Here is a 16368-nt window from a genome sequence, read left to right as displayed (position 1 = left end):
CAGGGCCCAAATTAAGAATCCTTGCTCTTGCCAGGAAATAAATCCAATATTTTATGATAACCATGGTGTAATTTTTAAAACTGAATCACGTTGTACACCTGAAACAGTTCAAAAAAACTATAGTTCAAAAAAGCAAACTCAACCTCTGATCTAGAATGTTACAGGTCATCTTGGATAAGAGTGGCATGTGTAGCCAACCAGACACTGGTTGGTTGGGGGTTTTTATTGGTTGGTTGGGGGTTTTTATTGGTTGGTTGGGGGTTTTTCTTGGCCATACCACATGGCTTGCAGGATCTTAGTTCCCAGACCAGGGACTGAACCTGTGCCCCCTAGTGGAAGTGCAGAGTCCTAACCATTCCACCACCTGGGAATTCCCAAGGTACTGGCTCTTAAGAACGTTTGCTCGTCTCCATTGTGCAGAGCCAGTCCCGTGTCCGGGCCGACAGTGATGGAATTTTGCAGCCTGATTCTCCCGAGAAGGACAGCAAATATTTGCGCAAAAAACGGTTTACCTTGGGGCACATCTCTAACAGCAGTTTTTCTAAATTTGTTATTGCTCTGTTTTCTTTCTTAATTCAGACTGTAATTTTGTGTCTTCCTGGACCACAGCCATTTTATTGAGTCATCTTAATTGATTGTCGGCTTCCCTGGTGGCTCAGATGATAGAGAATTCACGTGTGAAGCAGGAGACACAGGTTCTCTCCCTGGGTGGGGAAGATCCCCCAGAGAAGGGAATCGCTAGCCACTCCGGTATTCTTGCCTGGAGAATTCCATGGACAGAGGAGCCTGGTGGGCTACAGTCCATGGAGTCACAAAGAGTCGGACACAACTGAGCGACTAAGCACACACGTGCGCAGAAACTGGTTGGGGTAAAGTCTGACTTAATAGTCATGATTAAGTTTATCCATCTGTCCCTTTTCTTTTTTCCCGCGTCTATTAAAATGGATCGTAACCAGGTACAGTGTTGTCCCCTTCCCCCCCAGGACATTTGGTAATGTCTGAAGACATTTTTGAGTCTCAGAACTGGAGAGGAAGGTGCTACTGGCATCTTGTGGGGGAGGGGTAAGGGATACTGCTAAACATTTTACAACGCACGAGACAGGGCACAGCAAAGAATTACCCGGCCCCAAACGGCTGTAGTGGCAACACTGAAAACACTGGTCTGTTGGTGTCTTTTCTTTGCGCAAACCTCCCTTTTTAATAGCTATTCTTTTGTTTTTATTGATCAAGTGCTGTCTGTTTTCACTTCTAGTTGGTTTTTTGGTGGTTTTTTTTTGTTTATTTTTTAGTATTTATTTGACTGTGGCACGTGGACTCCTCGAGTTTCACTGCAGCATGAGGCATCAAGTTCCCTGACCAGGTATCGAACCTGGGCCCCGGCACTGGGGGCACAGAGTCTTAGCTGTGGGGCCCCCAGAGAACTTCCGTTTCTCCCAGTTTCTCGAGTTGCACATGGTTCACTTGCTTTCAGCCTTTGGACCTGAAGTTCAGAGATTCTTCTGAAAAGTGGTTAGGCCCTGGGTTTTGATAGCGTGGGGCTCTCACTGTCCATCTCTTAAGAGCCTGTAATCCAATTGCGACTCTCGAGCGAAAGTTGTTTTAAAATATGTCCTACAGGTTTCCTCGGAAACCCTTTTGTGAAACCACGTTAGTTTCATAAGTTTGAGTCACATCTACTTGGTGAGTTCTGTCTCTTCCATATGGAATTTGTAGTGGTTTTACCATGATGTGCTTTGCCTAACATTGATATTTCTGATGCCTTTTAGCATTTTCCTAGAACACTGTGTATCAGTCCCTACTTCTCTTTCATTTTTATTTGTGCACCTCAGACAGTAAAGAATCCGCCTGCAATGCAGGGGACCTGGGTTCAGTCCCTGGATCTGGCAGATCCCCTGGATAAGGGCACGGCCACCCACTCCAGTGTTCTTGCCTGGAGAATTCCATGGACAGAGGAGCCTGGCGGGCCACAGCCCATGGGGTCACCGAGTTGGACGTGACTGAACAACTAACACTTCCCTTTTCAAGAGTATTAAGCTGACTTTTAAAAAAATGTGATTGACATCTTTAACAGGAAATTTAATCCATTTGTACTGAACGTTTAGCTTGACTTTTACCTTCTTTTCTGTTCTGCCCCTTTTTTCATCCTTGCTCCTCTTTTCTGGTTTGAAAGCAGTCCTCCCCATTTCATTACTTATATCCCGCATCTTATCCGGTTTCCTTTTGTTGTGGTCTGATGTACACGGTTCAAGTGTGATGCCTTGTGTCATCTGTCCACTGGCTTTATTTTCTCTTCCCACTGAATGCGAGTTCAAGTGTGTGTGTTAGTCGCTCAGTCGTGCCTGACTCTGCAACCCCGTGGACCGTAGCCCTCCAGGCTCCTCTGTCCATGGGATTCTTCAGGCAAGAATACTGGAGTGGGCTGCTATGCCCTCCTCCAGGGGAGCTTCCCAACTCAGGGATTGAACCCAGGTCTCCAGCACTGCAGGCAGATTCTTTACCACCTGAGCCACCAGGGAAGAGAGTTAAGTATGGGGTTTTATTTCAGTAATTTCTGTGGGACTCTGCAGGTACTTTTCCCATCTTGCAACCATCTGGTGTTGTCTGAGGAGTTGTGTGCTCATCTGGGCCTTTTTTTTTTCCTGAAAGCTTTTGGATGTCGTCATTCTTAGGCTTCGGACATTGTTGCACCCTGCCTCTAATTGAGCCATCTTAAGACCCATGTCTGAGAAATCCCCCGCAGTCCAGTGGTTAGAACCCAGCACTGCCTCTGCCTCTGCCGGGGGCCTGAGTTCAATCCCTTATCAAGAGACGACAATTCCCCAAGCCTCGCACAACCCAAAACAGCCTTTTAAAGACCCTTATGTAGTTTTGGTGTTGAAAGAATGATTTTCTCTGAGTCTGGGTTCTTGGGTTGGGCATGCCTTCTGATTCTGGCTTTCCCTAAGCAGTGGGTTGTTGGGTAGGTCTTTGTTTGGATGTGACCCGTCTGGAGTAGTCGTGGGAGAAGGAAGAACGCAGTTTGGTGGTGATGCTCTGGGCATGGGGTTCTCTGCTCTCCGGGAACCTCCACGTTCTTGGAGCCTTGGCGATGCTTCTCCAGCCTAAGCAGCCTCCCTTCCTAACGGCCCGGGAGAGCAGGCGCCTCTACTGCTTATGGTTTAGCACACGTAAGAGTCACCCTGACTGTTCTCCAGGTGGCTCATCAGCTAGAGAGCCGGAAAGCCGTTCCAGATATCCGCCACCTACCCCCTCCAATCTTGACAGCTTCTAGGAAAGCTCTCATTTTCTCAAACAAGGTTTGGCCTGACTTCCTTTCAGCCTGATTTTATCTCTGCTCCTCGGGAGTCTGCGAAAGTTCTGAGCCACGAACGAGTCAGCACACCTTCTTGTTCCACGATGCTTGTCTGGACCTCAGTGTCTTCCTGTCTCCGGGCATTTGGTCAGAAGGGAAAGGCAGAGCCCAGGACTCAGACCGCCTTCTTGGACAAAAGCCCTGAAGCCGCGACTCTTGCTTGTGTGTTTGCAGGGGACAAGCCGCACAAGTGTGATTTCTGCGACAAGTGCTTCAGCCGGAAGGACAACCTGGCCATGCACATGCGCTGCCACACCAGCGTGAAGCCCCACAAGTGCCACCTGTGCGACTACGCGGCCGTGGACAGCAGCAGCCTCAAGAAGCACCTGCGCATCCACTCGGACGAGCGGCCCTACAAGTGCCAGCTCTGCCCCTACGCCAGCCGCAACTCCAGCCAGCTCACCGTGCACCTGCGCTCCCACACGGGTAAGTCCCAGGCCTCTCTGCACCTCCGACCCCTCGGCGCTCATTTAGTTAAAGCACAGGCAATGGAAATGACTCCAGGGTGTGAGTAAAGGAAATTGGAGCTTCTCTGTTGATATGAAGGGTGTGGTTTCTCCCACCGGGACAACAGCTTCTAGTAAAACCCTGGAAGTCTGACAGCTGAGTTTTCTAACTTGCCTGCACAGAATACAGCTGGGGGTGATTATCCACTTCAACACGCAAGAAGCAAAGGGTGCATCTCAATAAAAGGCTGATGAATAAACTAGGTGTTTGTCATTCAACGTCAACTCTGATTGTGTGGCTTAATTCAGAAACATGTAGCCACGTGTAAAACGGCTGGCTAGTGGGAAGCTGGTGTGTAGCACAGGGTGCTCAGCTGGTGTTGTGTGTTGGCCTGGAGGGGTGGGAAGAGCAGGGTGGGATGGAGGCTGAAGAGGGGGGGATATGTGTGTTCATACAGCTGATGCACTCTGTTGTACATGACGTTGTGAAGCAATTATACTCCAGTAAAAAAAGAAACATGTAGCAAAATTACCTGAAAGTAATCACAAACGTCTAGAAATTAGGCTTTGCAGAAAAGCTTTTCCCTCCCTGTGTGAGACCCTGTTGAAATAAGGAGACAGAACCAACCAACCCATCACGGTGCAGAGAAAGGGGGATTGGGAAGCCCATAAGGAGAGTCAGAAAATCAGAATTTCCAGTGAATTCATGGCAAATGGCAAGCAGACCGGCATATGCTGACATCCAAAATTGAGTCAAGAAACCTGTGTCCCAGCAGACAAGTGGGAGGCAGCCAAAGAGCTGGGAGCTAATCTTTGCAGCTCGCATCTGACTGCCTTGGGTGTTCTGAACTTGGAACTGATATAGGCTGCAGAGGTCAGAGGAGCAGCTGAAGCCCCTTGGCATGATGGCCCAAACTGTCCAGTAACAGGTAAAACCCACCTAATGTCTCGTCCTTAAACCGATCTCCTCTTCCTAACTGTGAAGTGTCATCTGTGGACTGTGAGTCATCTGCAGGAAATAAGTGGTGTGAATGTGCCAAGTCTAACAAAAATCCTGGAGACAACAGAGCACTTGCATAACTTACCAGAATTTTTCAGTTCTCATTGGTACCAACCTACTGGCAGGAATGTTGCATCCAAGAGCTCTGTTAGAAACGGTAGTCAGAACAGAGCAGTGTGAATTGGAACTAGAGTTGCTGGCTATAAGGTCCAACTTCTCAGAGAGCATGGAAAAGGCTGCAGAACTGACAATCAGAAGATAGAAGTCTGGTTTCTGACAAGATCAGGAAGAAAAGTGAGAAAATCAAGTGAAATAAAGCCGTTTCTCAAGCAAGGAGAGGTAGTGTGGCAAAGAGAAAGGCATCCTTGAACCTCTCAAGCTGATGAACTAAACACTGAAGCTACTACTCGTTTTAGAGAGAGATGCTAGATGAGCCAAAATCACAACCAACAGAATGCAGGAGAAGTTTGGGGAAAGGATGGTTGTGTAGGGTATGTAGCAATCTCATCTTTGCCTGTAATCAACTGACAGGGATGTTTAAAGTAACAGCCTGCAAAGAACTAAACTCCTAAGCCATCCCTCCAGGAAGTACAGAGGAGGCTATGGCATTTCAAGGTTTGTCTTCTGCTCCTGCTGCCATATTCACGGGTTAATTTCATAAATAAAATTCAGTCTGTCAGTGTGAAACTGCAAAACTTTGATACAAGCCAGTTAACTGATGTAATAATACAACTTAAAGTGAAAGGTAAAAAGTGTTAGTTGCTCAGTCGTGTCCAACTCTTTGCAACCCCATGGACTGTAACCCTGCCAAGCTCGTCTATCTATGGAATTCTCTTGGCAAGAATACTGGAGTGGGTTGCCATTCCCTTCTCCAGGGGATCTTCCCAACCCCAGGGGTCGAACCCAGGTCTCCCACATTGCAGGCAGATTCTTTACTGTGTGAGCCACAGGGGAAGTCCAAACACCAAAGTGAGCATGTTTATAAATCTTGATTAGAAACAGTTTTGTATCACATAACCACACATCTTCCTTCTGTGTCCAAATCTGGGATGTCAAGTGAGTTTAGATCTGGACCTGAAGTGTCATGGAGAGGGCGGATGTGGATGCCACAATGCTGTTTGGCCGTGGTCGAATAATGTGACCTCTCTGAGCCTCAGTTACCCCATCTGTTAAAGTGGGGGTAGTACTCACACGTGGGATTGCCCTGAGTTAGTACACAGTGTTCCCAAGTGGTGGTGGTAGGAGGTGGCAAGGAACTGGAGTTTTAAAGACCTGGCTGTCTGCCACCAGCCATTCTGAACGCATGTTTGGGGGGAGTTCTGTGTTGCCTGCCTGCTCTAATGGAAACGCCCCTTCCCGTTGCCAGGGGACACCCCCTTCCAGTGCTGGCTCTGTAGCGCCAAGTTCAAAATCAGCTCGGACTTGAAAAGGCACATGATCGTGCACTCGGGGGAGAAGCCTTTCAAGTGCGAGTTCTGCGACGTGCGCTGCACCATGAAGGCGAACCTCAAGTCGCACATCCGCATCAAGCACACCTTCAAGTGCCTGCACTGCGCCTTCCAGGGCCGGGACCGGGCCGACCTGCTGGAGCACAGCCGGCTGCACCAGGCCGAGCACCCCGAGAAGTGCCCCGAGTGCAGCTACTCGTGTTCCAGCGCGGCCGCCCTGCGCGTGCACAGCCGCGTGCACTGCCCCGACCGGCCCTTCAAGTGCGACTTCTGCAGCTTCGACACCAAGCGGCCCAGCAGCCTGGCCAAGCACATCGACAAGGCGCACCGGGACGAGGCCCGAACGGAGAACCGGGCCCCGCCGGGCCGGGAAGGGCCGCCCGTGGCCAAGATCGTGACGCACAGGGCCTTCCGCTGCGAGACGTGCGGGGCGGCCTTCGTCAGGGACGACTCTCTGCGGTGCCACCGGAGGCAGCACAGCGACCATGCTGAGAACCAGAGCTCGGGCCTGGTCACCTTCCCGCCCGAGAGCGGCGCCCCCGGGCAGCTGGGCGCGCTGGTCTCCGTCGGGCAGCTCGAGGCGCCCCTGGAATCCAGCCAGTGCCTCTAGCTGCCCCAGAGAGGGTGGTCAGCCGGCCGCATCTCCGGACGCAACGCCGCTGCCCAGCCCTCAAGCCAGGCTGGACTCGCTCGCTCTGGGGATGCCTGCTTCCACCCTGAGGCCTGCAGATGCCGTGGCTGCAGTCACCGTGGGGTGAGGGCAGGCGCCGAGGCAGCCCTGTGGAGACACCTCCCCCGACCTCACCCCTTGTATCTGTCTTCCCTCCAAGCATCGTCTAAGCAGGTTTCCTCGGTTCCAAGATCGGAGGGTCCACTGAGCACTGCTCTATCCGATAGCGATAGTACCTTCACGATGGATTCCAGTTCTAAAACTGATCCACCCCTGATGGGATTATGAAACAAACGAATTAGACCACGTGGGAAAACTAACACTACACTGATCCGTAGAGCAGGTTAAGGGGATGTCGGAGTATGTGGAGGGTCAGCTGGCCGGAAGAGTTCTACTTCTTAACCTGGGTGGTGGTTTCTAAGAGTATCCGCCTTATATGTTTTCTGTGTGGTTTCTTTTATCTGTTGTCTTATAATAAAAAGGCAAGCTCGTCTGTAGAATGGTGTCAACGGGACACTCCATTTTTGTGGTCTACACAGTGTAGGGTTCTCCAGTGCCCTCCACCCGGTGGTAATTTCAGTGTAAACGCACCTAGGATTTCTGAGCGTCTTCGTGCCAAAGTGAAGCAAAATGCAGTTTGACCTGTAGGTGGCGCCAGAGATTAAGCTAACACTAGCTCAGCCAGTAACTTGTGAAATTCAAGATTTGTGTATCTGTGTTCATAAAAAGAGAGCAGGGGGCCCGTGGGTCCTGGGCTTCGTTGTGGTACATGGCAATGCGTGGAAAAGCCTGGGACTAGTGTCTTTCATCATAGTAAGTACTTGGTGTTTGCTGAACCAACAAATAAGGGAAATCCCAAGCCTCTTGTAAATGGACATTTAACTTGACTGAAACTTAAGAGGTCTAGGAATGCCAGCAGATATATAATTTATCCAAAGTTTCTTTCTTCTTTTCTTCAGATACAGTCTTTGTTTAATACAGATTCTTGTGTGGTCTCAACAAACTAAATATCTGGGCCTTTGAAACACTGAATAGATCCATTGTTTTTTTATAAACTAGGAACAGGGATGTGAAAAAATTTCAATAGATTGTAAAGGTGACTATTTCACGTATGAAATAAAGACACAGAGCTTATTTAAGAAGGTTACTTTGAACACATCTGATTCCATTTGGCTCAAGGCAAGCGATAACGACTGTAAGAAGAAAAGGTAGAAGTGATGGCAGAGAGAATTAATCCTTTTTTGTTTTAGAGCTATCTTTGGTTGTTCAGAAGTGTTTCATTCCTGGTTGCTGGTGCATTGTACAGATTCTATTGTCACTTTTTGCCGTTTGTCATGAGTCTTATCTATGTTTCTGTTCTGGTAACAGAAGGGCTGTTGACGTTTCAAGTGGGAACCCATAGATTGAAATCATATAAAATTCCTTTTACTTCTGGTGTCATAGCTCTTCAGAGAAACAGGGACAATATCAGCCTCTTTAGAAGGCTTTTTTTTTTCACAGCTGTATGGGCATCAAGGATCTTGGATCCACACTGGTATCACCTAGCAAATTTGGATCCCCAGTAGAGTGGAGATTAGCAAAAAGCTTGGAACCAGATAGTAAGTATTTGAGGCTTTAAGAAGCCGTAAGAGCTCTTCCGAGACTAAACTCTCTTCACAGAAGCAGCCAGTCTGTCTGTGTTCCAACAAAACTTTATGAAATGAGGATGAGACTTAAAATACACAGCTATCACCAAATGAAACTGGAAACAGCCACAGTAGTTAAGAGGTCCTGAATTGGTTTCTGCACCCAGCTCTGTTTTGCAAGGTGCGCATGGATCGCAAAGGAGACGCTGATTAATGAACGTTTGCAGTTTGACATTACATGGACCAGGGGCTGGTGAATTTTTTCAGTAAAGGGCCATACAGGAAATATCTTGGACTTTGCTAGCCTCGGTCTCTATTCAACTCTGTTCACCTTCGTAGCACAATCACTCAGCTCTGCCATTGTCATCGAAGCAGCTGAAGATAACAGGTAAGTGAATGGATATAGCCATGTGCCAATAAAACTTTGTTTACAAAAAGCAGGCCATGATTTGGAGGGCGTTCTTGCTGATTCCTGACCTGGGCTGTTGAGTACAAGCAACAAGGTAATTGATATGTCAAAACACAGGACAAACACAAAGAATGCCAGGTTTCCTGGGGTCCCTTTAGCCGGTACAGTTTCATGCAAGAGACAGGTTCAGTTCAGTCATTAGGTTGTGTCTGACTTCGCAACCCCATGGACTGCAGCATGCCAGGCTTTCCTGTTCATCACCAACTCCCGGAATCTGGTCAAACTCATGTCAATCAAGTCGGTGATGCCATCCAACCATCTCATTGTCTGTCGTATCCTTCTCCTGCCTTCAATCTTTCCCAGCATCAGGGTCTTTTCAAATGAGTCACTTCTTTGCATCAGGTGGCCGAAGTATTGCAGCTTCAGCATCAGTCCTTCCAATGAGTATTCAGGACTGATTTCCTTTAGGATGGACTGGTTTGATCTCCTTGCAGAGACAGGTTAAATTCCAGGTTGTGTACATGTGTGCTAAGTTGCTTTAGTCATGTCCAACTGTTTCTAACCCTATGGACTGTAGCCCACCAGGCTTCTTTGTCCATGGGATTCTCCAGGCAAGAATACTGGAGTGGGTTGCTGTTTCCTTCTCCAGGGGGTCTTGCCAACCCAGGGATCGAGTTCTTTACCACTAGCACCACCTGGGAAGCCCAAGTTCCAGGTTATGAGTGAAAGTCGCTCAGTCGTAACCAACCCTATACAGTCCATGGAATTCTCCAGGCCAGAATACTGGAGTGGGTAGCCTTTTCCTCCTCCAGGGGATCTTCCCAACCCAGGGATTGAACCCAGGTCTCCCGCATTGCAGGCAGATTCTTCACCATCTGAGCCACCAGGGAAGCCCAAGAACACTGGCGTGGGTAGCCTATCCCTTCTCAAGTAGATCTTTCAAACCCAGGTGTCCCACATGGCAGGCAGATTCTTTACCAGCTGAGCTACCAGGGAGGTTGCTGCTGCTGCTGCTAAGTCACTTCAGTCGTGTCTGACTCAGTGCGACCCCATAGACGGCAGCCCACCAGGCTCCCCCGTCCCTGGGATTCTCCAGGCAAGAACACTGGAGTGGGTTGCCATTTCCTTCTCCAATGCACTAAAGTGAAAAGTGAAAGTGAAGTCACTGAGTCGTGTCCAACTCTCAGCGACCCCATGGACTGCAGCCTACCAGGCTCCTCCATCCATGGGAGTTTCCAGGCAAGAGTACTGGAGTGGGGTGCCATTGCCTTCCACCAGGGAGGTTAGGGACTGGGAAATGCTAAGTCCTTTGGATGTCTATTCAGTGCAGCTATAAAATGTCCAGTGAATTAAAAAATCAAGGAGATACCCTCTTACTTTCCTCTGCTTAAGACTTCCTGCTGCCTTCTAAACAATGGAACATGAATTCATTTGTCCCTGTGATTAATTTTTTAAAAAGAATGAGCCTCAATTCCTGCTGCGATGTTGATGTGAGTCCTTACTCTGAGCCAGGCACTGTGATAAGAACTTGACCTGTGTTGACTCATCTCCTGTCAGTTGCTATCCAGAGCTGGAGCTAGGTGAGACGAGGAAGGCACTGGCCTAGGGCACTCAAAACTCAGCAATCACGTTTTAAAGCAATCTAGTTTTTAAATTGGCAAACTGTGGCCTACAGGTCAGCTGCTTTGTTGGTTTTGTTTTTGTTGTTCTTTTAAGTTTTATTAGAAGTTGGCCTGGGAATTGAGGCAGGACTTGGTCCTGTCTTTAAGATTGTGATGTTTTTGTTCATTGTGGATTTTCTGTGGTGTTTGGTTTTTAGAAAAATTGCATTAAAATACTTTCCTTGATCAGTGAGATTTTGGGCACCCCTTTCCGTTTGCACTGAAGGGGTGTGCCTCAACCGCTTCACCCTCGTCCCTGCCTCTTGTCCAGATGCAGAAACTGAAGCATGAGGGTGACAGAACTTCTAGCACAGAGTTGGGTTTCAGCCTCAGGCAGAGTAGCTCCTGAGTCCACATTTTTAACCAGAGAACTGGGCTGGCTCTCCAATTTTAAACTTTATATTTTGTTAGAGTAATAATCTGAGCTGAGCTTGGGGCGATGACAGACTCATCCGAAAGGAGCCTTCTTTTGTTAAAAGGCGTCGGGGTTGAGGAGGGAAGGGGTCCAAACGGCCCTGCTCCGGCATTGCTGTGTGGCCAGCATCTGGCCAGAGCTTGCACCTTGGATTCTCAGTTTGCTTGTCTGTTCATGGAGCGCTCAGCCGCTTCAGTCGTGTCCAGCTATTTGCAACCCCATTGACTATAGCCCACCAGGCTCCTCTGTCCACCGGATTCCCCAGGCAAGGATACTGGAGTGGGTAGCCGTTCCCTTCTCCAGGGGGTCTTCCCAACCCAGGGATCAAACCCTAGTCTTCTGTGGTGCAGAGTCTTGACCCACCTAGCCACCCAGGAAGCCTTTCGCTTATCTGTAAAATGGGCCATTTCAGGCATTTGGCTTAATGGTGACGTCAACAGGTTTAAAACAGCAAAGCAAAAATCGGCTCACCTGTGTCTTTTTCTCATTTATTTTGTCGGAGCTGGGGCATGGGGATAACCAAGAACTAGCACTGTGACCTTATGACTTTGGGCATCATGTTTTCTGTCTTCCTTCCCACCCCACCCCGTATCTGCAACACGTGGTCCAAAATGCTGGCCACTGAAGCTCCAGCCAGGGTAGGAGGAGGCCTCCCCTTAGCATTGCAGACGGTTGCACATAAGCTTCTGTTTCCATCCCCTGCTACCTGGCTGGTCATACGCCATGGCCGTTCAAAGGGTGCTGGGAAATCATGGCACTAGAGTAGCTCTCCCGAGTTAAAACCTGGAAGGAGACGCTGGGTCACGTGTATCCTCTGCCCCTGAGCAGTCATGCAGCGTTCTCGTGAAGGCTGGAGGTGACTTTGCTACGAGACACCTCGCACTGGCCTTGCACACCCAAGGTATTCCACTCAGGAATGTCTGTTTTATGAGGCCCTCACTTGGGCTCCCTCTGCTGCTCTTTGTGATATAGGCCCATGGTGTCCTTCCAAGGTTTTCTGTCACTCCAGTCTGGTGGGTCCAACTGGCTCCGGGCTGAAGTATGTGGGAAGCTCCTGGGTAATTGGAATCTGCCTCTGCAGGGAGGCCGTGGGCATTGGTACCTTCTAAGGTTGTGCACGTGATCCTAACATACAGCCAGGTGGGAACAGCTGCCCCAGTGAACAAGCAGGGCTGTCTTCATGGATGTTTGCCACCTATATGGTCCTGGCGGGCCCCACACTCGAGTACCCGCTCTGCTGACACTGTTCTATAATTCTTAGTTTTTGAACCAGGGGTCCTGAGTTTGCATTTTGCATCAAGCCCAAATTACATAGCCAGTCCTGTGAGGAAAGGAAAGATGCCTAGGAAGGGAGCCAGTGTACGTTACTGGTACAGAAAAGGTCTCAACCTTTGTGACCAGTACTCCTGTCTGGAGTCGGCCAGCCAGGGCTCCAGATAGGAGGGGAAAAGCACCATGAATCATGATGGTCTAGAATTTCCCTACACAATTCCATTCAGATGTTACAATGAATGCCATTTGCATTTGTTATTACGAACAAAGCTGATTTTCGGAGAAGTTAAACCTGCTCAGTGCAGCTGGTACAGGAAAGGCAAGCCCACGTGTGCCAGACTCCTGTGCTTGTGAGTTATTTGCAGCTTAGGTGGGGCTGTCGTCCACTGGCAGAAGTGGGGGAACTGGGGAGGGAGCCACTTGAGTTCTAAGTGTCGAGGCCGGAAAAGGACGTGATCTTTTGCAAGAACGGTGAGGTCTGTAGTTGGCTTGGAAAGTATTTTGAATGTGGGTATTATTGGATAATTGGAAAATGTCCCTAGGCTATGCATCCACCTACGGGTAAGTATTGCAGGGATGACTGATGTTGCATTCCCCCAGCTCAGGCAGGTCACAAAATGGTTGAGCAAATTTTGCTTTGATACTGATCTTGATGATAACTACACTTGAACTCCCAGCAGTGTGTCAGGCCCCCAGAGCCCACGCTCAGCCACTCTCAGAGGCCACTTAGATAGGATCTCATTTATGTCTCACACCTTGAGACGCTTCCGTTTTAATAGAGAAGAAAATGAAGGTAAAGAATCCAAGTCCAGCACATGGTCAGAATTAGAACCTGTATCCGTGTCCTCTGAGTGGGACTCCTTCTATCACCTAACGCCACCTGCTCGAGAGACCTAATGCCAGTTCTCTTCATTGCTTTGCCAGTCCAGCCAAGCCTATGAATCCTCTCTCTGAATGACGTTTAAGAAAATAAAGCAAAATATATAAGCTTGCAGAGGAAAACTATTGAAATCGTTATCAAAATATTTCTTGGTTTAAGTGCATTGAATTAGCATTATATTAAAGGTTGTAGCAGCAGACCTCTAACATAACTATCATTTATAGTCAGCCTTGGGCTTTCCACGTCCACAATTCCTCCATGGATTCAACAAACTGCAAGGTGTAGTCCTCTAATTATTATTGAAAAAAAAATCTGTGTGGACCACTTATGTGGCCCAGTGCATTTCAAACCTATGCTGTTCAAAGGTCAATCAACCGCAATCCTATTTTGAAGGAGAGATGCTCATAAATGGTATTTCAAGATAGTTACAGCAACCGGGATGTTATATGAAACTTGGAAGATAGGAAGCGTGTGAGTGTAGTTGTGTCCCACCTCTCGGCGACCCCACAGGCTGTTGCCCGCCAGGCTCCTCTGTCCATGAGATTGCCCAGGCAGGAATACTGGAGTGGGTTGCCATTTCCTCCTCCAGGGGATCTTCCTGGCCCAGGATTGAACCCACATCTCCTACATTGCAGGCAGATTCTTTACCACTGAGACACCAGCGATATGAAAATTACTGGTCTCTTTTGACCCAGTCACTGGTCCTGTCAACGCTTCTGTGTTCTCGTACCTACATCCCAAACTGACAGGCGCTCAATTTCAGTTAGAGATGAGTGAAATAAGATTCATCTTCTTTCCCATGCAAAACTCTGGACCTTAAAAATTCTACCCATGGTCCCTTGGTTAAGACCTCTGTGCTAATGGAATTTCTGGGGTCTGATTTTCTGGGTAAAACTGGAACTTGCAGTTATTTCTATCATTACTAGGTCTAGTAGCATCCGTGCTTAAACAGTTACCCCTGCTTCACCCCACCCCGAAGAAAACCGTGCGTTAGAAGGGATTCATCAAACAGGGCTCTTTGTAGTAGTACCTATGTACAGCCCTTTTCCAACAAGCTCTTCTTAAGATGGCTCAATCCTCACCTGTTAGTTTGAGGGACGTTGGCTTATAGAAAACAGACACTGTATGTTCATCAAGCAATTCTGAAATTCCCAAGTGCTCTCTTGCTGTACCACCTGTTTCTTGCAAGGTCACAGCAGACTGGCTTCAGCCTAACACGGAAGGCTTTTGACCCAAGGCTGGGAGCATAACCCGTGAGTAACAACAGCGGATGATTCTAGTATTCAGCCCAGGGTCGTCTGTACTCACTCATCTTAGGCATCCTAGGAGGAAAAGGATTATCTCAGCTGTATTGGTGGTCACTTGTCCATCTGCAACAATCTACCTTCACTTTTTTTTTTTTTTTTTTTTGTAGTTTTGATAAATGATCCCTTTGGATTTAAAAGAAATTCATGTCCTGTGTGTAATTCTTTCCAAACGCATAGACATCTCTGGATTTGGAGAGGAACTGGTTATCTCCGCCTCTTTGTCAGTTGTCCGTTTGTCCCTTGTTGCAAGAAGACGTTTCTAACAGCAAGACCTGAAGGAGTCAATGGTGCAGATGTCATTTGGGAATGTTTTGTCTTTAAAAGAAAAATCTTTATTCCAGATACTCATTTCTCTCCTGACTCCAGCCTCGTCTCCAGCCCAGAGGCCGGCAGACTTTTTCTGTAAAGCTGGTAGGAAATATTTTAGGTTTTGCAGGCTGTACAGTCTCATGCAACTGCTCAGCTCTGGCCTGGAAACACAAAAGCAGCCAGGGATGGTACTTAAAGAAATGTGTGTCGTCGTGTCCCTGGAACGCTTTACAGACACCAAAATTTGGATTGCATGCAATTGCACATCACAAAATATTTTTAAATTTTTCGACCATTTAAAAATCTAAAAACTGCTCTCAGCTCGTAGGTTGTACAAAAGCAGCTCATGGGTTACTGTGAGAAACACTGGGCAAAGTACATAGGGATCTCTCACTGTAACCTTTACAACTATACATGGATCTTCAGTGATCTCAGTACAAATTTTAATTCAAAAAACTAACAGGTAGTTGGCTGGATTTAGCAGCCACTACCCCAGGCTGTGGTTTACCACCCCTGCCAGTGAGAACAGCTTATGAAAATATGATGCATAATTTGAACCTGCTCTCCTATTTCTGAGATTGTTTTTGACATGAACGGAATGCTTGAGTAGGATTTTTTTCTGACATGGGTTGTCCCCAAATATTGGTTTTATATTACAGTTCAAATACAAAAGCCTTAGCTGTTAGCTGTTAGAATTAAAGATTCTAGTGTGGTTTGAGTATGTTGATAAGTAAATTTACATTTGTGAAATGTTCACTTAATTAAAAAGCTCACCGTAAAGTCCTGCAGTCCTAAAATGTTTTCTTTTAAAATAATAATCTATACATATTTTTTCTAATCAAGCAATACCAGGGGATGTACAGTGAAAAGTCTCTTTCCCATCACAGCCCCTCATTTTCCCTTTCAATAGGCAGTCACCATTAGCTGTGTCTATAAATTCTTTGGTTTAAAAATTTGTCTTCAGGAGTTTCCTGTCGGTCCAATCATTAGGACTTCATGCTGTCACTACTGGGGGCCCGGGTTCAATCCCTGGTTGTGGAACTAAGATCCTAAAAGCTGCAGGAAGTGGCAATAAATAAATGATGCACCATGGCTGTCTTTTGGCTGCAAAAATCATGATTATAGCAGCTACCCGGGCCAGATGCGCTCCGAACCTCTCAAAGGTCTTGACCGCCTGCAGCAACTCTCCATCGTAGGTGATGCTGGCCCCATGTTCCACACTGAACTCTTGCAGGCAGAGTGAGTGGACATCAGCGGGTCATGGTGTCTGTGTGATTTTATGAAATGAAACCTGATGCCGAGTGGCTGTTGGTACAGGGCTTGAATGAGACATTTGAAAGATGAGCCACTTTCTGGTATTGAAAGTGTTCTGTTCTTAAGAACTGTCACTGGGGTTCTCTTAGTACAAAAGCAATATATGGTCACTGGAGGAAATGGAGAAAAGCAAAATAAAAATTAGCCTGTACTGCCAGGAGCTGCTAGAAACTGAAAGAAGCAAGGAGGAATGTTCCCCTCGAGCCTCCAGGGAGCATGGCTCCACCAGCACCTTGAGTTTGGACTTCTGGCCTCCAAAC

At 47.7% G+C, this 16368-nt stretch overlaps 1 protein-coding gene across 1 annotated transcript in view; it reads left to right on the top strand.

The window, feature by feature from the left end:
• The window catches only part of ZFP64 (ZFP64 zinc finger protein), a 75753-nt gene extending 68340 nt beyond the window's left edge, over positions 1–7413 (top strand). The window contains exons 8-9 of the mRNA XM_018058047.1: positions 3527–3778; positions 6165–7413. Coding sequence (XP_017913536.1) covers positions 3527–3778; positions 6165–6856 — 944 coding nt within the window. The 3' untranslated portion in view covers positions 6857–7413. The remainder of the gene's footprint in view (positions 1–3526; positions 3779–6164) is intronic.

This window comes from Capra hircus, chromosome 13 (assembly GCF_001704415.2).
Source record: "Capra hircus breed San Clemente chromosome 13, ASM170441v1, whole genome shotgun sequence".
Classification (NCBI taxonomy): Eukaryota; Metazoa; Chordata; class Mammalia; order Artiodactyla; family Bovidae; genus Capra; species Capra hircus.
The sequence above is the reverse complement of the archived record's forward strand: the minus strand, read 5'-3'. Positions and strand labels throughout refer to the sequence as shown.